The 24,542-nt window shown below is 33.9% G+C and overlaps 2 protein-coding genes across 5 annotated transcripts in view; one reads left to right on the top strand and one right to left on the bottom strand.

Moving 5' to 3' along the window:
• Window positions 1-965: 965 nt before the first annotated feature.
• The window catches only part of LOC125646112 (peroxisome biogenesis factor 2-like), a 29,329-nt gene continuing 5,752 nt past the window's right edge, over window positions 966-24,542 (bottom strand). Inside the window, exons 4-8 of the mRNA XM_048872268.2 lie at window positions 8,300-8,497; window positions 5,993-6,145; window positions 3,273-3,320; window positions 2,060-2,254; window positions 966-1,588 (exon numbers count right to left, since the gene is read on the bottom strand). Coding sequence (XP_048728225.1) covers window positions 1,490-1,588; window positions 2,060-2,254; window positions 3,273-3,320; window positions 5,993-6,145; window positions 8,300-8,497 — 693 coding nt within the window. The 3' untranslated portion in view covers window positions 966-1,489. The remainder of the gene's footprint in view (window positions 1,589-2,059; window positions 2,255-3,272; window positions 3,321-5,992; window positions 6,146-8,299; window positions 8,498-24,542) is intronic.
• Window positions 16,364-24,542, top strand: part of LOC125646072 (rootletin-like) — a 63,036-nt gene continuing 54,857 nt past the window's right edge. For all 4 annotated transcript variants that reach the window (XM_048872237.2, XM_048872229.2, XM_048872220.2 and 1 more), the window contains exon 1: window positions 16,364-17,393. In XM_048872237.2, coding sequence (XP_048728194.2) covers window positions 16,668-17,393 — 726 coding nt within the window. In that variant the 5' untranslated portion in view covers window positions 16,364-16,667. The remainder of the gene's footprint in view (window positions 17,394-24,542) is intronic.

The following is a 24,542-nucleotide window of genomic DNA, read 5'->3' as shown; positions in this document are numbered from 1 at the left end:
ATAAAAGTTTTGCACGGGATTTATAGGGAAAATCTTTTAAAAACTTCTCAGGAGAAGGGCCATAATTAGTCATATTTTAAATATGCAAGCATCCTCATGTAATGTAAATTCAAGTTAGTTCAAATCAAGTTCAAGTTATTACTTTAAGCTTTACAGCTTATCGGTACAATATTACAAATAATATAAACATAAACATGGCGGTGGTACATTTACTGGAGAACATTACAAATATTAAAGTCATGGATTACAACTTTCTCTTAGGATTATACTATCATATATATAAATCTTCATTCCTCCTGTCCTGCCCCTTCCATCCCTCAACTTCCCTCCTTAATGTCCTGCTCTTCATCCTCACTCCTCCTGTCCCTTCCCTCCCTCCTCCTGTCCTGCCTCTTCATTCCTCCTGTCCCTTTTCTCCCTCCTCCTGTCCTGCCTCTTCATTCCTCCTGTCCCTTCCCTCCCTCCTCCTGTCATTTCCTTCTTCCTGTCCTGGTCCCGTGTGGATCAAGGTTAAAATAGGTCCTCTGTACCCCTTGCTTGTCGTAAAAGGTGATTAAATGGGGTGGTCCTTCGGATGAGACTGCAAAAACCGAGGTCCCGTGTCACAGTAAGTGTGGCATGATTTAAGGTCCCTCCCTGCTCAAAGGCAAGCATAGGTCTGAATTTTGCAGCCCTTCTTTGGCAATGATGATGTCTCCATATGAATGAAAGATTTTCTCGATGGACGTTAAACAAGATATCAATCAATCTTCCTGTCATGCCCCTTTCCACCGTCCTCATTCCTCTTGTTCTATCCCATCCCTCCCTCTTCAATTCTCCTGTCCTCCCTCCTCCCTCTTCATTTCTACTGCTATGCCCTTCCCTCCCTCCTCCTGTCCAGCTCCTTCCCACTCTCCACCCCTCCTCCACTACATTACCTTATCCACCTCACATAAATCCCTCAATATAAAAAAGCACAATTCAAATCTTCTAAAATGTTTTATTAAAGCTAAATGTATGGATTGCAGAAAGGGTAAAAAAGACATTAATACAAAATGAACAACTGATTTTCAAAAACATACTGAAATACATTACAGACAGGCTTATAACAAAATTGATAGACTCAACTGCAAATCAACATACTGTTGCCAGATGAATGATCACCAAGGATGTTATATGGTGTGGAAAGAAGAACAGACATTATCAGAACTAATGCTAGATGGTGCATGAGCCTGTAATTTGATGTAAACGTCATAATTATCAGTTTCCGTACTTTGTTCAATATGACAAACAACATACCACACACACACCCTGTAAAAAGATAAATATGTGTAATGTATACAGAGCACTCACCTTAAGCGATAAATTACTTCTATCATCAAAGGAATTCAAACATGATTATTATCATTGAATTATGAATTATTAGTTGTTCATTTTGTATTTTTAACCTTTCTGCCACTCATCTTAATGGACACAAGTTTGAAAGACAATGGGTACATGTTTCTTGAGCCTATGAAATAACAGCTCTATATGGGCGTATACTGGCAACAACTGGAATGTTCGTTCGACATCTTGGACAGGAAAAGTTTGGATCTGCCTTGTAGTTACTCTGAAAACGATCAATGAATGATCAAAATCAGATCAGTGTGTTATTATCAGCCTGTAAACTTCTAATTAAAGTTATTCATTTTCTGAAAATACCAAATAACACTTTATCAAATAAAATATTAATTGACATTTAGTGTTAATTATAAGTTATCTCCCCTTGTCAAATATTTTTTTAAAATCACAGTGACCTATGCATTTTGGTACTTTTTAAGATTTGTTTTTGTATTAAGTGGGATAAAATCAAATATATATCAACAGCTTTTGAAAAACAAAATCTTTAACTTTCCATGAAATGCTTGCTGATTTTGACTCGTAAAGCACCAGAATTGTAAATTGCAATATTCTACAAACTATTACATAAGTAGCTATAGTAATTATCACTAATATCTGTAACTACTATCATTCAGAAAATATTCCTTGACAGTCATAATATCACATGAACAATAATTTCTTAGTAGAATGAGAAATTTACCTGTACACAGTAGTAACAGAACAGGTGTGGGCAGCCAATTTCCTGGGGATTTGTGGGGACGTCCTCACATACAGCACACTCCATCACCCTCAGGCCATCCCCTGCAGGGTCGTCAGGTCTCCGCAAGATGTGGCTCCGCACAAAGTTTTTCACACGTTGGAAATTGATCAAGGGAAGGGTAAAAAACAAGAACTCCTTAGAAGGAAAGAAAAGTCAATTGTAGTGACACGAAGAAATTGGAAGGCTACGTGACGAGAAATACAAGTGTATGCAGTACAGTAAAACTCTGATATAGCGAATTTCTGGGGACCCTCTATAAAAATTCGCTATAAGCATAATTCGCTATACGTTTATAGCGAATTCATAATTCAAATATAACGAATTCGTTATAAAACGAATTCGTTATAAAACTGATTTGTTCTACATGTATCAGTTCTCTAAGAAAGCAGCAATCGATATACTTGCGTTTGTATTGTCTTTAAAAGAAATGAAGCCTATATATTTTCGAGAAGAAATATTTTTATACAAGAAATATACACGTTGATTTATATATGATAATTTATCTTGATGGATTATTAAGTCATGCAAGAACATGTCGAGAGAGAAATGTCAACAAAATTTTGCGCAATACATACATGTACATTCTATTGCAATTGACATTTACTTGTTGCTTTACACAAATAAAGGAGTGTACGATAAAATAAATGCAATCAAACTTCAAATTTAATTAACGAGAATAGTAAACAATACCGACAATATATTTCCTAAACGCATGTGTAAGTATTATTTTGCGTTAACAACCTTTTTTGAAAAAATAGACATAAATTTTGTAATAAGTGTGGATCCTTTATGTCCATGGAAAACGATTGTTAAAAATCACAAAGAGTTTTAAAAAATGAAAAAAATAAATTCGTTATAAAAGGTGATTTTAACGTTCATTTTTAATTCAAGGGGAATAGGAATTTACTTCGTTATATCCGTAAATTCGCTATATCCGTGTTCGTTATAGACGCAGTTTTTATATAGAATATATAAAGAATTTGCCGGGGAAATCGTTTTCACTTCGCTATAGCCGTAATTTCGCTATATCCGTGTTCGCTATATTCGAGTTTTACTGTATTCTGTTGTGTCATTTACTGTGGTATAATGATTAAAACAGGTACATTAATTTACATAGAAGTATCGGTAGAAACATTCAAGAAGACATACTTACAGAAAATCCATGCCAGAGCAATTCCCTTGTCATATATTCAAAACTGACCTACAAAATTATTACAATCTCTCAGAATATTATGGTAAATATATACAGTAAACGTTTTCATAATACATATTACAACCACTCCAATTTCTTAATTTCATTTTTGGCATCATGCTTTAGGACATGCGGGACGATGTGGCCAAAAATAACTAGTCAATGAATATTTTTTCTTTTTTTCATGAAGCACCATCGGGATGTCCTTTACAATGTGTATAAATTTCACGACCACTTTCTTGGTATACAAGGGAGGTAATAAGCTTTGAATTACCCCCCCCCCCTTTGAAAATTGTGAATTTTACAAGATCATTCCGATTTTCAATTTTAAAAAAAATATGATTTGATGGAATTTTTATATATATCTTTTACATTAATCTTTAGAATATATGCAGAATATAAAATAAATAATAATAACATGCTTAAACATAGCCACATAATAAGAAATTGGGAAAATTTAAGTATTTGGGGTGGAAATTAGTCTGTCAATAAATTTTTTTGCAAATACTTCAATTAAAAGCTATTCATATACCTAACTTCCTGTAGAAATATGAAGGGATGAAGCTAATCTTGATTTTGAGGTAGGCATCCTTGAAGTTATACATTGATATGTTCACTTTAGGGTTAGGGTTGGCAAAATATTTTTTAAAAAATAACTTTCAAGCTTATATTCTTTTCATTTACAACTACTGTTAAAAGTAAGGGGGGGGGGGGGGACAGTCTCAATTTATTTGCATTACAAAATTTAATTTTTTTCTTTCTTTTTCGCACGTCTGCTTCTCGCATACATTCCGACGTATGTCATGTTTTTTTTTTTGTTTTTTTTTTTTTTTTTACATTTGTTACCATTTCCGCAGCAGTGTTTCATAAAAATGTTTTATAAAATAGTTAGAGAGATATGTGTCCAGTTCTAGTTTCACACTACATGTACTATAGTAAATATCAACAAATAATCCTCATCTTACACTTGCACAGAGTCATTGTTTATGCATTCTCTTTCTAAATGCCTAGATGCAAATTGCATACATGTAGGAGTGATTTCTGTGACTTATAGGCTATACTACAGTGTATCAAAATAACTGTGGCGCATACTATACATATATATAATATATACAATGTATATGAAAAGGGGAAACTTTGTAATTAATATCAAAGAGAAATAAAACTTATCATTTGACAAGAATTTAATCAACACACTATATGATGTCACAATAAAAAAGTAAGTCATGGCGTTGTATCGCGGGGAAAATGTCACCACATTTTGTTGTAATTTGCTACCGCTACCAAGTGTCATGTGTAAATCTGTCTGTAAAGCATTGTGATTTTTCTCGGGAAGCTTTAACTACGCTGCGTCCAGTTCTAAATTTATAATATATTCGCAACCATCACGTGATCATCGTCCCGCATATCCTTAAGTGATAAAGTACAACAACTTTATATATCAGATATTAGTTTGGGAACATTGCTGGTGTCCCTAACACCCACCTGTCTAACACCTTGTCTGTTAGGGATCCCTTAAACCCACCTGTCTAACACCTTGTCTGTTTGGGATTTCTAACACCCACCTGTCTAACACCTTGTCTGTTTGGGATTTCTAACACCCACCTGTCTAACACCTTGTCTGTTTGGGATCCCTAACACCCACCTGTCTAACACCTGTCTGTTTGGGATTTCTAACACCCACCTGTCTACACCTTGTCTGTTTGGAATCCCTAACACCCACCTGTCTAACACCTTGTCTGTTTGGAATACCCACCTGTCTAACACATTCTCTGTTTGGGATCCCTAACACTCACCTGTCTGACACCTTGTCTGTTTGGGACACCCACCTGTCTAACACCTTGTCTGCTTGGGATTTTTATCACCAACCTGTCTGACACCTTGTCTGTTTGGGATTACTAACATCCACCTGTCTACACCTTGTCTGTTTGGGATTTCTAACACCCACCTGTCTAACACCTTGTCTGTTTGGGATTTCTATCACCAACCTGTCTGAAACCTTGTCTGTTTGGGATCCCTAACACCCACCTGTCTAACACCTTGCCTGTCTGGGTTCACTAACACCCACCTGTCTAACACCTCGTCTGTTTGTGCCCATAACACCCATCTGTCTAACACCTTGTCTGTCTGGGATCACTAACATCCACCTGTCTAACACCTTGTCTGTTTGGGATCCCTAACACCCACCTGTCTAACACCTTGTCTGTTTGGGATTCCGAACACCCACCTGTCTACACCTTGTCTGTTTGGGATCCCTAACACCTTGTCTGTTTGGGATTTCTAACACCCACCTGTCTAACACCTTGTCTGTTTGGAATCCCTAATACCCACCTGTCTAACACATTCTCTGTTTGGGATCCCTAACACCTACCAGTCTAACACTTTGTCAGTTTGTGTCCCTAACACCCACCTGTCTGACACCTTGTCTGTCTGGGATCCCTAACACCCACCTGTCTAACACATTCTCTGTTTGGAATCCCTAACAGCCACCTGTCTAAGATCTTGTGTGTTTGGGATTTCTATCACCCATCTGTCAAACACCTTGTCTGTTTGTGTCCCTAACACCCACCTGTCTAACACCTGTCTGTTTGGGATCCCTAACACCCACCTGTCTAACACTTTGTCTATTTGGGATCCCTAACATCCACCTGTCTAACACCTTGTCTGTTTAGAATACCCACCTGTCTGACACCTTGTCTGTTTGGGAACATTGCCTGTATCCCCAGTATCCTCTCAGCTATTGTCTGGTACACCCCATTTTGAAGGAATACCAGAAAGTTAAGAACTGCTGCTAGCTTCAGACTAATGTCTAGCCATTTCAGAATTCTCTGGATCTGTAAATGACAACATGAATTCATAAACTTTACTTGTGTCAGTAAGCATGAACCAGAGGTTTAAACCTGAGTTTTGTAACATTGTCAATTCTTTAGGAAGCATTAATCACTATATTGAAGGGGTATAATAAATAGAAAAACAATGAAAGAAAGCAGAGGTGAGCAAGCTGACATACCCCATGCTCCAATATTGCTTGACAATGTCTCACATAAGGAATGGTAATGTTATGCATTACTGCAAGACCAGGACAGATGGACTCAAAATTCTAAGATCAATAGGGGCATAACTCCCAGAAAAATCATTGAATCAGAATTTTCTGGGAATATGCACATCTACACAGTGTTTCCTTATTAACTACAAAGTTTCACGAAATTCTGTTGAGCAGTCTCAGAGGAATTGTGCTGACAAAAAAAGGGACTGACGGACTGATAGACTGACGGACGGGTCAAAAACATTAAACCCTTTGCAACTTTGTTGCATGGGGTATAAAAATAGGGGTCATAATGCTTGCCATTGAGATACAGTGTGTTTAATTTGACCTTTTTGTACTTAAAATCCACTTTTGCGCAGAAAACTGATGTAAATAAAGGTTTCGTTGAACTGTAATTTTATTATAATTCTGACAGCACATGTAAAATGTGACATTGCTTATATTTACACTATATATTATGTAATAATAATGATTAATTGCAATTAATTAGTTGTTTTTTCTGAAATAAACAACTCAATTATTGTCTTTATAAAACCTATAATGTGACATATGAATAATGTTGTCTATAGACACATGATGTAATCAGGATATAAAAAAGAAACTTAAACTTGTGTATAATTGTTCATGGAGATGAAAATTTGTAGGTAAGGGAAGCCCATAAAATCCACAAATATTGATGATTCCACAGGGAAACTAAATTTTCAAAACAAAGTCGGTTAAATCAATATTAATGTTTTAATTATCAGTGTTCTGTTTGGGAAAATTATCAACCAAATTAATGAATTTACAACATTTACTTAGTTTCAAGCGACATGTATTATAAATTACAAAAATGAAATACATGTCTAGGGGTATAAATACTGACAATATATTAGATGAAACATAAACAGTAAAATCATGAAGTCATATAACATTTTCATTAAACAATCCTTCCTTCGTAAAACAAAGTCCTTTCCAAACTCTTTCAAAATTTAAATTGACATAGAAAATTTCAACTGGATAGGATTAAGTTATGAATATATAATATATCAGGACCAATAAAATAAGTATTGAACCTGTACCTACACTAGCATGTGTTGTTGTGTTCTATTACTAAAGAAAAATAATGAACAAGAGGTCTGTAGCCACATTGCTCACCTGAATAATTGTATTTCTCCATGTTAACCAATAACTGACCCTCACCCTGGCACCAGGTGTAAGGATTTTTTTTAAAAACTTAAAATATAACTACATCAGGATGCTTACACATCAATTTCACATAATGAGGTGATTTTCAAAGAATTCCTATCTAAGAGAATTTTCCTACATTCTTAAACCCCTCTTCTGGCCCTATCCTAGTCTCAGGGGCTATGGTGGTGAACAAATTTGAATCTACATTACATGAGGATGCTTTCACACTAATCTAACATATTGTATCCATGCGGTTCTGGAGAAGAATTTTGAAGAATTTCCATGTATATCCCTATGAACCTCTATCATGGTCCTGTCCTGGCCTGTGGTTGATGGTTTAAACAAACTTGAACCTTCATTATATATATAAAGAAGCTTTCATACAAGTTTTGGCTTTTCTGGTTCAGCGATTCCTGAAAAGATTTCTTAAGCACCCTACCCTATGTTTACTATTTCTTACTGATAAAAAAGGACATGGCCTTTCATTTGAACAAATTCCCTTTACCTATGGATGCTTTTGTCAAGTTTGGTCCATATTGGCCAAGTGGTTATTGAGAAGAAATTAAAAACACAGACAGACTATGGACAAACTTTGAAAAGAAAAGTTCGTAACAGCTTTCAGATCAGGTACGCTAATGAAAAGTACACATTTTGGATCTGTTTTTTAAAGGCAGTGGGGGAAAGTAACTAAGGTACAGACCAAGTTACTTTAATTATCACATGCATTAACAAAGCTTTTATAGAATCAATTATGTACATAAAGGACAGGTACCTTCCTGTGGTATTGTGACAACCCTACAAAATTGAGCAAGTTATCTGTCCGCTCCCTCAGCCAAGGACAGACAATAAGGATCAGGCCATACAGAATCTTCTGTCGTCTGCTCATCCACGACGTCTGCTGAGCAGTGCCACTGTATTTCAAATTCAGTATCTGTTGTCCAATTGTGCTCTCATGTGCATAAATGGTAAACTGAAGAAGAAAATGTAAGAGTTAGCTCCCTTTACCTGCACATAGGCAGAATCCCCCTTGCATGATTCTTATCCTTACTGCATACTTAAACTTTAACATTTCAGAAAAGAAACAAATCTGTCTCTGTAAACCAATAAATGCACATATATATTAATTGTTAAGAATACAATATTCAAAGTGTGCTGTTATTCTAAGAGTCCCTTTAAAAGACTAGGATTTCTGTTAATTGTTAAAGAAGTAGTGGGTCATTAAACGTATAACCTAAGAAATTATATTTAAAGGTCCAGTGAATGCAAGGACTACTGGTTACAAAAATTCCCCATCATTAAATTACAAGGTTGCATTTCAAAGTACAGAAATTAAATGTTTTTCTACAATACATGATTGTGGTAACATATTCTTTGGGCTGGGTTTTTACAATTTCGATTTAAAATTTTACCCCCACAAATATGAATGCAGTGCTTGTCTAATTTTTAGTCATTAGGAAATTTAAAATGCCTCATTCATTGACAAGCATCTTCATGCTCAATCTTGCTCCAATTGTTTAATGTAATGCTAGTCCTGTATCCCTTGACTTGCCATGCTGAAAAAGATTGCTTACACAGTAAACAATTTCTTTACTCATCTTAATGAATAGTCCATTGTCAAGACTTTTTGAAACCAAAAAGAAAAAACTATAGCTCCAACAAAAATAAAGCTTGGCCTGTCTGTGAAGTGTACAAGTAATGGAAAACAGCATCACACAGAAAATTTCTGTTGGAAAAAGACAAACTTTCATCACACGGAGCAGTCGATACCAGAACGATGCCATGGAAACACAAACCCAGTCCTCTGAATCCTCCAGAACCAGTGGCTATGAAAGCATTACCAATGGAAGTTTCTCCAATGGACATTATCAAGAAACCACCCAATCAACATCCCCGGTAGAGGGTCAAGGCACTAATCTGTTACAGAGCACCAGACTGGAAAAGTTAGCATCACATGTGAGTACACAATCATTTTCCATCACATTTCACTCTTGATTGTAACCTCCAAATAAAAAGTAACTTGTACATCTCTGAAATTTATGCTTAGTTCTTGGATATACTTTGTACCCTAAATATAATTTACCTCATCCACCAAAAGACTTATGCCCCATGTGCACATTTTGAAAAAGCACTTTAATACAAATCAAAGCAGAATGCAAGAAGGTGCAATAATTCTTTTTGAACCCAGCACAATAGCATACGAACATGAAACTCCATCCTTCACATTTTTTCTGTCAATTCCATGGGTCACCTAACTGATAAATGCAGCACTATTTGGTTACATATACATTAAGAATCGGGATGATGGCATGATGCTGACTTTGAACACAATATGGTATTACCATTCGCTTATTTTAAATGTTGGGTTCAATTTTTTGGATGGAAAGTCCATCCATTTGAAATGAAATAGATCCTCCAACATGTTGAATGGAGAAACCAGCAGAAGTTTTGGAATGGATGGATATTTAATCCAGTAAAACATGATGGAAAAAACAAAACTTTGAGATCTGATGGTATTTTCAATATTTTTATAAAATACCTTAATAAATAACTCACAACTTTAAAGTATTTTGGTATTTTTTGTTTGAGCCCTTTACAAACATGGTAACCAGTCAGTGCAAAAAAAGCAAACAAATCCCAATTAAGGAGGTATGCTACACCAGAGAAATTTGATATGGATGAAAAGTGGAGGATATGTATAACAATATTTTGAAGTTGAAAACTTTCCAATTTACTTTATTTAGTCAAAAAATGCAGTTTTAGTAGAAAGCAATCTGAAAAAAATTTAAAACACCTGCTAGACTCGAACCTGCCATCTACAGTTCAGCAATCAACATGCTAATTTAACCTACTGATCGAGCTATACTCAGTTAGACGATGAGTTTTGAAATGAATAGACACATATTGCTGATATTTATATTTTCATCCATGTTTTAAAAGGAAGTCAGCTATTATGACGATGTAGAGTACCTCATTAATATAAACTCACTTTTTTCCTTTTGCAAAAGTCAATGGAATCCAAAGTGTTCCAAAAAAAACCATAAATTGTTGTACCTCATCCGCAAGATTTGGTTTATTCAGTCATGTGACTGAGGATGACAAACATATTTGAAATAAAAGATTGCAAATCAAATTTTCGGACACTCTTCCGTCTTTTCCATCTGATTCTTCATAGATGATAACAATAACATTATAGAGGTGGTCTGCATAAGCACCGTGACATTACAATCAAATGTTGATTATTCAAACCTGTACTATAGTCATTTGTGACAATTTAGTTCACATGAATAAACTCTTAATCATAGAAGATTTAATCTATAAATAATAATTCACAAAAGTCCGGGTAGCGCAGAGGTAGCGCTCTCGTTTCTCACTGCTGTGACCCGAGTTCGATCCCCATGATCGGCAGTGGTTGTATGTGAGAGGGTATGGCGGTCGCCCGCTCGGACACGTGGGTTTCCTCCGGGTACTCCGGTTTCCTCCCACATAAATGACCCCCTAGCGCAAACATCTGTGCATCAAAGGACCCCATTGGAAATAAGCTTTTGAGCTTTCATGGGTTATCCTTGGTATTTATGTATGTATGTTTGTATGTATGTATATACCGAATAAATATTTTTAAATTTTTTTTATAACATCGAATTGCATCCTTGCAAAAATAAAGTCTCTTAAGGTGGCTCACTACACTCTGAAATAGTTTTAGTACGAATTGATTTAATCATAAAAGATATGATGATATATGTTAAGTATATATGCTAAAAAGGCAGAAAATATGCAAATATGGATAAAAACATAATTTTCAATTTTTTTTATTTCAACACGTATATGAACAAAAGACTTTGGCGGATTTGAACTCAATATCTATGGTTTACCAGCCCTATGCTTTAACCACTGAGCTACGATGATAGTCACACAAATTGATCGATACAAATAATTTCACAAAACATTTAAATCATCATCTTGTAACGTAGTGTCATAAAGGTATAAGTGAGCTACCTTAATATAAAAAATGTGATTTACAATGTATAAAAGTCAACTGCATGTTGCCAGTCTAAAATTTGAGAATAGTTTTTGATTTGGTATAATAAATTATATGGACTGTTCAGGGTATAATCATATCCCATTGGGCATTGTCCTCAAGGTATATGATTTTTCTTGGGTGAATAAAGCTTCATACACCCAATACTATCAAGCAATAAATGTGTACATTGATATCAAAATGTCTCCAACATGTACAGGGTGTTCCAAAAGGCTATATGCCAAAATATACAGGACTAATGCCTTTAAAAATGGACAGAGAAAATCAAAATTGAATTCGGAAAGAAAGTGGGATAGAATTAATGAAACAACTCTATAAGTTATTACTTTTTTGCAATGCAATACCAATATCCATGACAATTATATTCCAATATATTACATATTACAGAAAAATTAAACATTTTCAACTTTCAAAAAAAAAGTGACCACCTATGGAAATGTTTATAGTTTGCTAATGGAGATGTTCACAGCTTGCTGAACAAGGACTAAAACATTAACTCAAATCAGAACTCATCAGTAGATCTATTAAAGGACCATTCACAACACAATTTTTTTTTTATCAAAGTTGAAGTCAGATAAAGCATCACTGAGAAATCTCTATCAACCATGCTCAATACCCCCAGTACATCGGATAATATTACAACACTCAATTCTTCACTGAAGAAGATGATTAGGATTTGTACAGATCTGATAATTATATACTAGGACATCTGAAAAACTAATCTTATAAAGTTTTGAGACAGAGATTAGATCAAGATTAAATATTCATATTTTGGACATTTTTAAAGAATACATAGTATCTGGTCTCATCAAACTTCTAGGTCTCAGTGTTTCTGTTCTAAGCTGAAGCGATGAGTAACTATTCATCAGCGTATGAAATTTTATTTTCTTTTTTGACATTTTTCTATCGTACATGTAATATAATATTACATATTGAGAGGACATATTACCCACCACAATAAATTTTTGCCAGTCAGGTCTGATGGGCTGATTCTTATAGAGTATAAACTAATCCAGATATCCATCATCAGATATCAGATATCCATCATGGTATTTTTTACTCCTCACTCCCTGTCAGAGCACCAGGACAAAATTGTTCCCGACCCTGAAACATACTACTACACTGAAAAAGTGTGTAAGTTCCGTATCGTTTCCATTTCATTTTAAAAGCATTTCATGTCAGAAAAGTTTAGCTTTGTTTAAGAAACATCGTTTTGTGTAAAAGATGAGTCCTTTCATGCAAGAAGCATTTGTTTCAGAAACACATTGTTTCATGTTTCTGTGCAAGAAACATTTCTTTTCATGTAAGAAATGTTTTGTTCCATGTGAGAAGTGTTTTGTTTTGTGTACGAAACATCATTTTAAGTAAAAAGAGTGTAAGAATAATATGAAATTCCCTGAAATGTTTACTACACACGGGCTCAGTCAGTATTTGTTTCCAGGAGTTGATGTAACGTACCACATACACCTACAAAGATGATTGTTGGCTTTGTGTTGTCTTTATCCTGATTGAAGGTGAATGACTTAGCCTCTGTGGTGTAGCAGGTCATTTTTGCATAATTTACTAGCATTGACAGATTACAAGTATTAAGTTTTGCCAATCAAAACTATTTTTCTGTTGCTAATCAAAACTATTTTTTTGAAATTCTCATTAAAAACATGTACCAGCATTTCTATATACTGACTCTTGATGAACACAGTACATCCATTTCAACAACTGGGAATTCCAACAGAAATGAAAGTAGAACGTTAACATAAAAAATAAACTTCATTTTTGAAAATTCATGAGGGTATGAACTGCAACGCTTCATGAAGTGCGCCGGCGTGAAGCGTCACATTTCATACCCTCATGTACTTTCAAAAATAAAATTTATTTCATAAGAATACTAGAATTCATGAGACAATTTTTCAAGCCAGTCAGCCCCGTGTGGTCCTTCAACATTATAAGCAACTATGTACAACATAACCATCATAATCTCTACTATCCTAGACAGTGAGAATCCTTAGCTACTGTAAATCCATCAGGATGGGTTCTATACATGTACTTATGGATTACACCTAGCACACAATCAAAGAAATATATGGAAACACTTTTTCTCCTCTCATAGGTCAACAAGTAGCATAGCAGTAATTTATATCCCGTCATTAGCATGATCATATGTACTCTTGTTTCTATGGACTATAGTCTACATAAGATTTTTATTTATATGAAACAGTATATCAAGTCAATATACACACAGTACAAACTCCATTCTTATATACCTGACAGTATTGGAGAAATAAATCAGGCCTGTCATGAAATATTAATGATTATTTCCTAATGCTATCTCTGGAAAGGCAATATATTACTGTGAGAAAGGTACATGACACGCCCTTCAACATGTCAGACCCATTATACCCCTCCACAGTGTAATGAAACCTTGTACTTACAGTGAATAATTAAAGATCGGAGTTTAGAGATTGCATGTCCACACATTCTAGTTAGATTCAGATTCTGTCAAGTGTTTTGAAAATTGATTTAACAGAAAAAAAACTTTTATGACACAGAAGAGGAGCTGATTATTGGTATTCAATATTCACGTACTAATATGTTTTGAAACACAACACTGGGTACTAATAAACCTGATGCTGGGCTAAATATAATCTCTCAGTCCATGCAACTTATGCTCTAAGAAAATATTTAATCAAGAAAAGGAGTAAGTAGTCAACTTAATCATACTGTACTAATTATGATTAAATCTTGATGTATCACCTGTGTAAAGCAGCTGTAAATTTAATCTAAATGGTTCATGCAAATTTCTACATACACTACACAGTAAAGCTTGGATCATGATCGCAGACTTTCGTGAGATAAAGAATTCATAAGTCATTTACTGCAACACAATACCAAGTGGGACTGGAGTACCCTTCACACTTATTGAGTAAAACTTTTTGTTAAATATTGATGTAGAGCATACAGTTCAACTCTCCAATGAAACACAAAGTGATTATAATTCTCTGTTAATTTGTTTTATTAATCTAATTCTACCATAACAAACATGATATTTGCAAGATAAATATAATATACATTGCAAATATATATACAGGTAACATGAAATATTATTTGTTATATAATTGCAGATACTCTGTAAGAAAGTGCCAAATGACTAAGGTGGTCAATTATTCAGAGTTTTGATTTTAAAACGTTACAATATATCAATGTGTATTAAATTTCGTTCAAAATCTAGCAAAATGTGGATCATAGACTTTAAATGCAATCATAATTCAGCACAATACAGTTTTAATTTTATTAACATATGATAATGAGAGAGGAACTAATTTAAGTGCAGATGAACTTCTTGTTTTCCAATCTCAACAATTCTCTGATGTGTATTTAATCAGGTTTTTGTTTCTTTGAAATGAATACGGTGTAAACTAATTTAGTACAAGAATCGTTGAGACACTATTAATCACTTGTATTTTTGGTATTGGTCATGGCCAGGCACACTTACAGACACACTTACAGACACACTTACAGACACAAGTACACATACATTATGTACTTCAATTAATAGATTTCAACATATATTAACCCAGTACACATAGATAGGCAACTCATTCAAGAAATCTCCATATCTAATTTAAAGTACCAGATACTGATCAACGATTCCTCTGTCAAAGTGTGACAATACAAATCTCGGACATGTCTGATAACGAAAATCTTTATACGGGACCGATATATTGTATCCAAACCCTGCCAAGAATTTCCTCACAACCACTGAGAGATTTGTCTTGGATATTTGCTTATCCATCAGAAATCGTCTGTAGAGATCAAAATAAATGTCCTTCACACATTTACTATGTGTACTCTTATCCTTGTTAAAGAAAAAAATGTCATTCAAAAATTCTGCACGTACAATCTTTTTCCTCTTCTAAATAATTGAAATTTGTGTTATTGCAAGATTTGAAATGTTTAATCAGACATATAGCCATATAAATTGACTTTGTGTATTCTACCATGCCACTATTTTTAAAATTCATTTCAAGTTACATAGTGCAAGAATTAATTGTCCATTTTTATTCAATTTCAAGTTACATTTAAATATTATTTTGATAACAAAAAGCTGCCCTTCTTAAAATTCAACATTTAATTTAGATTATATAGATATTTTTTCACCATTGTTGAAAACAATTTTATTAATAACGTTTTAATGTAAGCAAAACATTTCATGCTGCAACATGAAACACAGATATTAAACAAAAAGACTGTGTATTCGACGTTCATTGTACTGCTGCGCTTATTAAATCCTTTACATTTTACAGACAAGCCACAGATGACCTGTAAATGATATATTTGAATAAACAATGGTGACTTGCACATAGACCATGCAATTAAGAATCTTGTAAAAACTGAGTACAAAATGATTTCTAATAATAGAAGTAAGTTTTTAAACTGTATTTTTGGTAAGTTTTGGATTGTTTATTAGGTGTATTCATTCCTCTCATCATTGTTTAGCCCTGCTCTCTCTCTCTCTCTCTCTTTCTCTCTCTCTCATTTAAAGGTATCAGTTTGTAATAAATTTTGAAAGTTGGATAAATAGCTTAACACATAATAATTTGTTCATCAAGTAAATAATCTTAATATATACTGAGTGCTAAGATGATGTATCAATACAGCTGTGAATCCTATTTTAATGTCATAAATGCCTTATGAGCAAATCACTACAAATATTCCCAATATCAAATAAAATACCAAACTGAAAGTAACTATATATATTCTGCTTTCTGAACCTCTCCTGGTTTACCATAAATCCCCACTGATAAATACAGAGAAATAGATCAATGAATGTACCCATAGTCAACAAGGAATTGATTACTCTACCTTATTGGGAAAAAATCATTGGAAATTGGCACACGGCCATTACACTCAGGAAACATGTGGCAGTTAAAGTGACATAACCTTACATGACTTCTATAAAATAACAATTGCTTGTTCCTTAAAGCAAAAACAGGATACTGCAGCATATTGTGGATTTCATAATTTCTTTTGTGAATTTGGACGGTGACATTCTATTTTGAATCAGCTGGAAAAATCGGAATACACCTGGAAATTTCTAAGGCTAAATATGGATGACAGAGAGACTCAAGAGGCTGGTCAAGAGGATATGAATGGCAGTGAGGCCTCAAGCAGGGAGTCTGAAGAAATTCCTGAAAAAATAATCATTGGAAGCGGGGGCACCAGTGGGAGAAGCTCTGCAGCCATAGAAATTGATGACATAGAAAATGGTAATGAACTGGAAAATGAAAAGGAAGACGATATCTTTGATGACAAGGGTCAGAATGAAAGTGCATATAGGTCACCAATAACCAGTCTTCAAACTGGAGAGCAAAACGATTATGAAGATGATTTTGAAAATGAATCAGATGATGAGGAAAAAGATGATGTTAACAGAAGGCAAATAGATGAAAGTAATGATGATGATGACAATATTGGAAGTGTAAGTGATGGAGAGGTTGATATTTCATCTGAAAATCTCCAAAATGGGTATTTAGGATTGCAAGACAAGGAGAGAGCACCCAGCTCTAGCACTGATGATCTGATGGTAGGTTACAAAGACAGGGGGTCGGTAGTCAGTGACATGTTCTCAGACTTCAGCGAACAATTTCTCCACCACCCTGACGCCTCCAATTCTGAACCCAACTCCATGCCCCTCGGATCCAAATTTGACCGCCTAAGGTCTGCCTATACTCGCCCAACAAAGTCAAGACAACTAGCCCAGTCAGCTATACTGTCACAGTCGCGAAGGTCAAGGCCATCTCATGGTTATTACCTGGACCCTGATGAACTGAAGGTATGAAAATAAGTGAAGAATGCATGAGATCGGTAATATTCAGATTTGAATTTACTTTGGAAAGCTAATACAAACAGATACCCATCACAAACAGAATACAAAATTCATATCTAGACACAAGTAATGCCAGGGTTGTAAAATAATCAGTTGTTTAGCAACAGTGAAAGATTTATTTATTGCATTTTCAAGACTGAACTATCTGGCAGCCCCTCTTGCCCACTTTTATAGCTTCATCAATCAAGATTTCACACTACCAGTACCTTATAAGCAATGAATATCTCGTACCAACTCAAAAATTACTTGCCATGGGTATATTTTTACTGACTGCATATAATACTGAGTATTGACTTTATATTCATAAAAAGTAACTATACAATTGATTTGTAAGTGCTGCATTTAAAGATTACGTGAAAAAAAATGACTATTCTTATTGATGATTTTCCATCATCATAATATATCAATCTTTCACTTTTTTCAATACAAATGTATTTCTTTTTAAACTCCAGCTGAATCCTTTTCAAACTGGCCATATGCATCCTTGGATAAAGGGGATTCAAGTCGATTTAATGCAAGGGGCCCTGCATTTTACAACTTACAACTAAAACTATTTTCTGCATTTCATCCAATGCTGCAACTTTTTCAAATGCAAATCTACGGTCAGTCTGAAGAAATGAAGAAGTTTCTACATGTGAAAATCTATCATTTCCTCCAAATTTTACCCATTACGGGGTACATAATTTCAATAATTGAAAATATTGGTCTTAACAGTTGCATGATCAATTTTAAAATAGGTCCCAACAAAGAGTTATAATACAAGACTGAGTGCCAATTTAATAAATTTGGTCTCAAGAACATGAGGCTAAATTTTTGCACTGTTATGTCACCATTCTCATGAACATTAAGGGGTGAAGCATGATTTACCAAATCTAGTTATATAACCAGGGTTTTAAATGGATTGAACTGGACAATTCAAATAACTGTCTTGGTTTACACATAATACCACATCAAAGATTAGACATTTTTGTACAGAATTTATTGTGTTCCATGGAGAAAATGTCAAAGCATTATATTTTTTGTTTAAAATATTATACATTGAAATTCCTTCAAAAAATGTATACAGATGAATGAAGTCCAAGAAAACTGGAAAACTTCAAGAAATAGAATTAGATACAGTTAATCATTGAGGATGAAATTATCATGATTGATCTCATTTACGTGTTGTGGATCACTAGTGTAGATTCCTCATTTCATACGAGTACGTAATATTGCGAAATGACTCATATACATCAAATCACGTGAACATGAATTCATGAGTGCTCAATTGACCAAGATATTTTACATGTACATTTGCAATATAAAAATCAAATGAATAATTTCATTTTACGAGTGATGCTTCTCATGAAATTACGCGATAATAAATTCCTCGCATATAATTTGAGCAACCTCATCACTCTCACTAATATTATGCCAACATTAAATCCTTGCTAAAAATTCTGCTCATACGGTATTACTTAATCAGACATCCTCTATTTCTGGTTGGCACTTTCGTGAATTAATTGTCTCAGTTGTTTAGTGACCTGGTATTTTCAACAGTGATTACATTCTAACCTTCTTTCCTCAGAATTAATGAATTTTACATATAATTTTTCCAAACAAAAACATTAACTCTTTAAAAGAGATTTATTATATTGTACTAAAACACTAAAAAAAAAATCATTAGATATAATGCATTTGAAATGAGAAAGGGAGGGGGATGGTTCTAATTTTACAAACCAATCAAATGTGAAACTGAAGTACACAGAGTTTAAAATAAGGGTAAAGGGACATTCACCAAGTACAATTGCTCTTTGTCATGCTATTCAAAAGGGTGACAAAACATATATACAATTATTGCATGTTGATGAGGCCTGGCATCCACGGTTTTTCCACATAAACCACAGGAATTATATCATTTGGGTTTGAATTTAATACTTTTTGATAGGGAATTTGAACCCAAGCGATATATAATTGCCTGTGGCACTAACCAAAAGACTAGCACAACTATCCAATAAGGACAAAATCAGAGCGACACAAAAATCTAGAGAAATCATGTGCATTAGACTTGTTGATAATATGATTTATTCCTATTCAGAAATTATTTAGGCCTAATATGCATTGCATCCCTTTGAATAACATTTCCTGACAGCCTCTCATCATCCTTCAATGTATTTTATTCAAAGTTCTAACTCATAAACTGTCTATTGCATGGTAACTTCAAGCACATCAATATCATACACAGAACAATTGTTTTAATCTTATAATGTGTCATAAATCATAACCAATTGTAGACCAGGGGTAGATATATGAAATGAACAGAAAATTTATGAATGTGTGCAAATATAAACACACATAATATAGGTCTCCTCTATATACCCTTATACAAGGAGCTATGATGTAGCATAACTGAAGTGGTTGTAGTATTGGTTCCCATGCTAATACATGGCCACAATAGGGAGAGAAAGTGTAAATATTTAGATATAGAGACAGAAGAAGTTGTCTTTGCATCAACTACGATGATCATCAACATGGCTATATCAACATGTCATATTGACATGCAGTGAAATTCAAGAATAAGAGGCTCAAAGTTAATGAGATCTTTTGGCAAGTCTGTGGTGACTCAGGTGAGCTATGTGACCCATGGGCCTGATAAGTTACAATGCTTGCAATCTCAAGTCATTATTTAAATGCAAATCATAGTAGACTTTTCTACTTTTTAAAATCCAAAAAATGGATCAATGACACCCCATATATTAATCACAACCTATAATTTACAGGCAGTAAAATTTGGTTGTCAGATTTAAAATTCGCCATGTCTTTGAATCTTACATTTTTTCACTCTCCTTTGTTACTAATTTTGTTGGTATAAATTTTCACTAAACATGCTAAATGTGTTCAACACCCAACAAAATTAATACAGCCAACTTGGCACGTTTTGAGTTCAAATAGGTCATCTTCTGCTGGTTGATAAGAGACTGTTGAAAACCACAGAATGGTGTATTTAATTCAGTGCTCAAGAATAATTAAATAGCTGGCTCAGATACCCCTGAGAAACATTTAACTCATTAACTAAAATTACAAACTTGTGATTCAGCATTAAATTAATGTCACCAGGATAATATCAAAACTACACGTAAGCCTCAAATGAATTATCTTAGCTCTATAATCAATTTATTAAAAAAACTTCTTTGGTGACACAATTACCAGAAGTTTGCATTAGGATTCCTGTAATATGAAAGGCTCTTGCTAGTATTTATTTCTCTGTTCAAACTGTAGCTTGTATTGGCAATAAAACCAACAGTCTTTTTTCTGCAAGATCAGATGTTCTTCTCCATTAACATACAAACACATGTATATGTTTTCTATTATATTTTTCTACATTTTGGAAATGAATTCTGTGTCATGAACAGTGAAGCTGGTGTGACCTCTCAAGGTCACAAGCCTGAGCAAGAAAAATGGAGATGCTGTGTTCCCAACACATCAGTATCCCACTCCCAGCCTCTCCAGTCATGAACAATGCATCTTAATAACCAGGCGGTTTTGTTCTTGTGCTACAGCGATATAGCCATCTCATTACCTGTTTCTTTATAAAAATCAATAAGAAATGATGTTTTATGTTGTCAGCAAATTTCAGTTTTGCTGGCAATCAATCAATAGTTCATTGAGATTGCATCGATTACCAGGAATGATAATGTTGCTTCATGCAGTCAATAACAAATCACAATTCAAATACTGTGGTGAAATCTAACCAATCAGGTCCTTAATCTATCCCTGAGGTATCACCAACATTTACATAAGTACTAAATTGATATTCTATGTTTACACTTATCGAATTTTTAAAAAATCATTTTTTGGAGCTGCATTTCATGCACCACGACAAAATTTTATTGCTATAATGTTTAAGTTGACAGTAACGCGGTATTGACAATAATAATCCATTGGACAATGCATAATTTACATACCTAATCCCCTGAACCTTACACCAAACATAGACTAATTCTAAACTATGATAAACACTGACAACTGATATACACTTTACATATTTATGTACCAAGTCCTTCCGTAAAACTGGTTTGACTTAATTCTTTAATTACATGTTTGCATGTTGTTCTAATCCACATAGACAGTACTCATATAACATTACATTTTAAGCATTTATAGATTATATACATATGTGTGTGTGTGTTTCTATCTACTTCTTTCATTTTCATGTTCCAATTCAATCAACCCCATTACATACATGCTGATTTGGACATAATTCATGGTATGAATACATTTACAAAAGGTTTGAAGTTCTAACAACTTACGAGGTCCTCACCTTATGACATGCTTGGTGGGTGTGTTGTTACTTGTATAGACACAACAACAACATAGACAGTGATTCACTAAATGTGTTGTAAGACCCTATAGTTCTTTTAATATTTCTTGCACAACCTAACATAATTTCAGTATTCTAGAGTTCTACATTCATAAATAAATAAGAAATAACACCATATAAAATCTATACTTCTGGGACATATCTATATTCAGTTCAATATTGACAGCATGATATCTGCTCTGCTCTATTAAAGTATCAAACAAATAAAAATTTCACACTTATGCTTTATAATTAAAATTTTAGCCCCACTCTCTGAAGTTGTGTCACACTCAATCTTAATAATATACCCAGGTAATTGCTTGTCACACTCAATCTTAATAATATACCCAGGTAATTGCTTGTCACACTCAATCTTAATAATATACCCAGGTAATTGCTTGTCACACTCAATCTTAATAATATACCCAGGTAATTGCTTGTCACACTCAATCTTAATAATATACCCAGGTAATTGCTTGTCACACTCAATCTTAATAATATACCCAGGTAATTGCTTGTCACACTCAATCTTAATAATATACCCAGGTGATTGCTTGTCACACTCAATCTTAATAATATACCCAGGTGATTGCTTGTCACACTCAATCTTAATAATATACCCAGGTGATTGCTTGTCACACTCAATCTTAATAATATACCCAGGTGATTGCTTGTCACACTCAATCTTAATAATATACCCAGGTGATTGCTTGTCACACTCAATCTTAATAATATACCCAGGTAATTGCTTGTCACACTCAATCTTAATAATATACCCAGGTAATTGCTTGTCACACTCAATCTTAATAATATACCCAGGTAATTGCTTGTCACACTCAATCTTAATAATATACCCAGGTAATTGCTTGTCACACTCAATCTTAATAATATACCCAGGTAATTGCTTGTCACACTCAATCTTAATAATATACCCAGGTAATTGCTTGTCACACTCAATCTTAATAATATACCCAGGTAATTGCTTGTCACACTCAATCTTAATAATATACCCAGGTAATTGCTTGTCACACTCAATCTTAATAATATACCCAGGTAATTGCTTGTCACACTCAATCTTAATAATATACCCAGGTAATTGCTTGTCACACTCAATCTTAATAATATACCCAGGTAATTGCTTGTCACACTCAATCTTAATAATATACCCAGGTAATTGCTTGGGTATAGAAATTAAAGTTGGCTAAGTGGGAATACAAAATTTTAGAATGTTAGCAAAATGGGTATAAACATCCCCCCCCCTCCAAAGTACAGACTGAAGGGAGAGAACTCCAAAAACATACTCTGTATCTTTTCCAGCTACAGGATGCACAATGCAATAAAATTTAGATTTATAAAACACCATTACAGTTATGTTTTTTGTAGGTCATATCAAGAAGTGTACACATCAAATCAATACCAGTCTACTCAGCATTTATTGACAGGAGTTTAGAAACTTCGAAATCTACATCAATTAAATCTCCATCTACCATTCACATTCTTATTTGACAAGTAGCGCTCTGACTTTAACCATTGTAGGTTAAAGTTTAAGGGTAGAGGCTATTTTCTTTGATAAAACTTTTAAAGCATTAAAAAATAACAATACCCTGGAACTTTATTTGTGTTCTAGAGATAAAGACTTTTAGCATTAATCCTAAATATTTTTTATGGATAAATTATGGTAAAAGATATCTCCAGCATGTGTATTTTGAATGCCTGACTAATTTGATTCTAAACAAAAAAGCTGTGATTCACATTCTGTATCCGATGTTACAATGCTACCATTCTTATGCAGTTTTGGACAGACCTACAATTTACATATTATTTCAATTTTCAAAGTATTGAGGGCATTGAAGACTATGATTATTAACAGCAGATATTGACGTAAAAGCTGAGCAGACATATTAACATTGGAATTCATTGAAGGAAATCAATTTTTTGAACTAAAATTGCATAAATACCAAAGGAAATCAATTTTGTGATATAATATTGCATATACCGACATTAACAGCTTTTAATTTATTTCCTCTGTCTATCGTGATGATAAATCAGATAATGGAACTAACAAAGAGTTTCCTTATTCTGTAACTGGGAGAGAGTATCTGGTACTTAATAAATCATTATTTTCAGATTGTCGGACACTCCTGACTATTCAGGTTGACTTGATATATCCATTGTAATGGAAATTTGTCATTATTTCTTGTTGGTAAAGCATAAAAAAAAAAATGTAATGAAGAGTAATAATCACAAATCATTAGCAAATTTTCATATTGGTAATAAAAAAAATTGTATAGCTTGCATCAACAACTATAATCAAATAAAATTACAGTGTAATTAGAAACCAATTATTTCATGATCTTTAATGCTTTCTGCAGTCCAAAAACTACAGGCTCTCTCAAAAGTAACTCACCTGGGTTATATATATGTCACTTGGTAAAAAATTCTTTAGAAATTTATATTGCCTTGTAGCAAATATTGATACTAGTTATGACTGCAGCAGTGCAATGGCAAAATTTAAGTCACTCTGAATCATAAAAATGGCTTTATCAGAGGCAATAGATCTATTTTCCTAATTGTAAATCTAACTAAAGGTCTTAGGACTATATACTTCCTAACAGTGAAATCCTGTTTGTCTGTTAGATTTAATTTATTTTTTAAACTGAACCTGTGAAATATGAGAGCAGATAATGACCTTTATTGTACAGTGAAAACTGCCTAATCCGACACCTGTACAATCCATGTCACTGGGCATTCAGACC

Source organism: Ostrea edulis, chromosome 1 (genome assembly GCF_947568905.1).
Source record: "Ostrea edulis chromosome 1, xbOstEdul1.1, whole genome shotgun sequence".
NCBI classification, from domain to species: domain Eukaryota; kingdom Metazoa; phylum Mollusca; class Bivalvia; order Ostreida; family Ostreidae; genus Ostrea; species Ostrea edulis.
The sequence above is the reverse complement of the archived record's forward strand: the minus strand, read 5'-3'. Positions and strand labels throughout refer to the sequence as shown.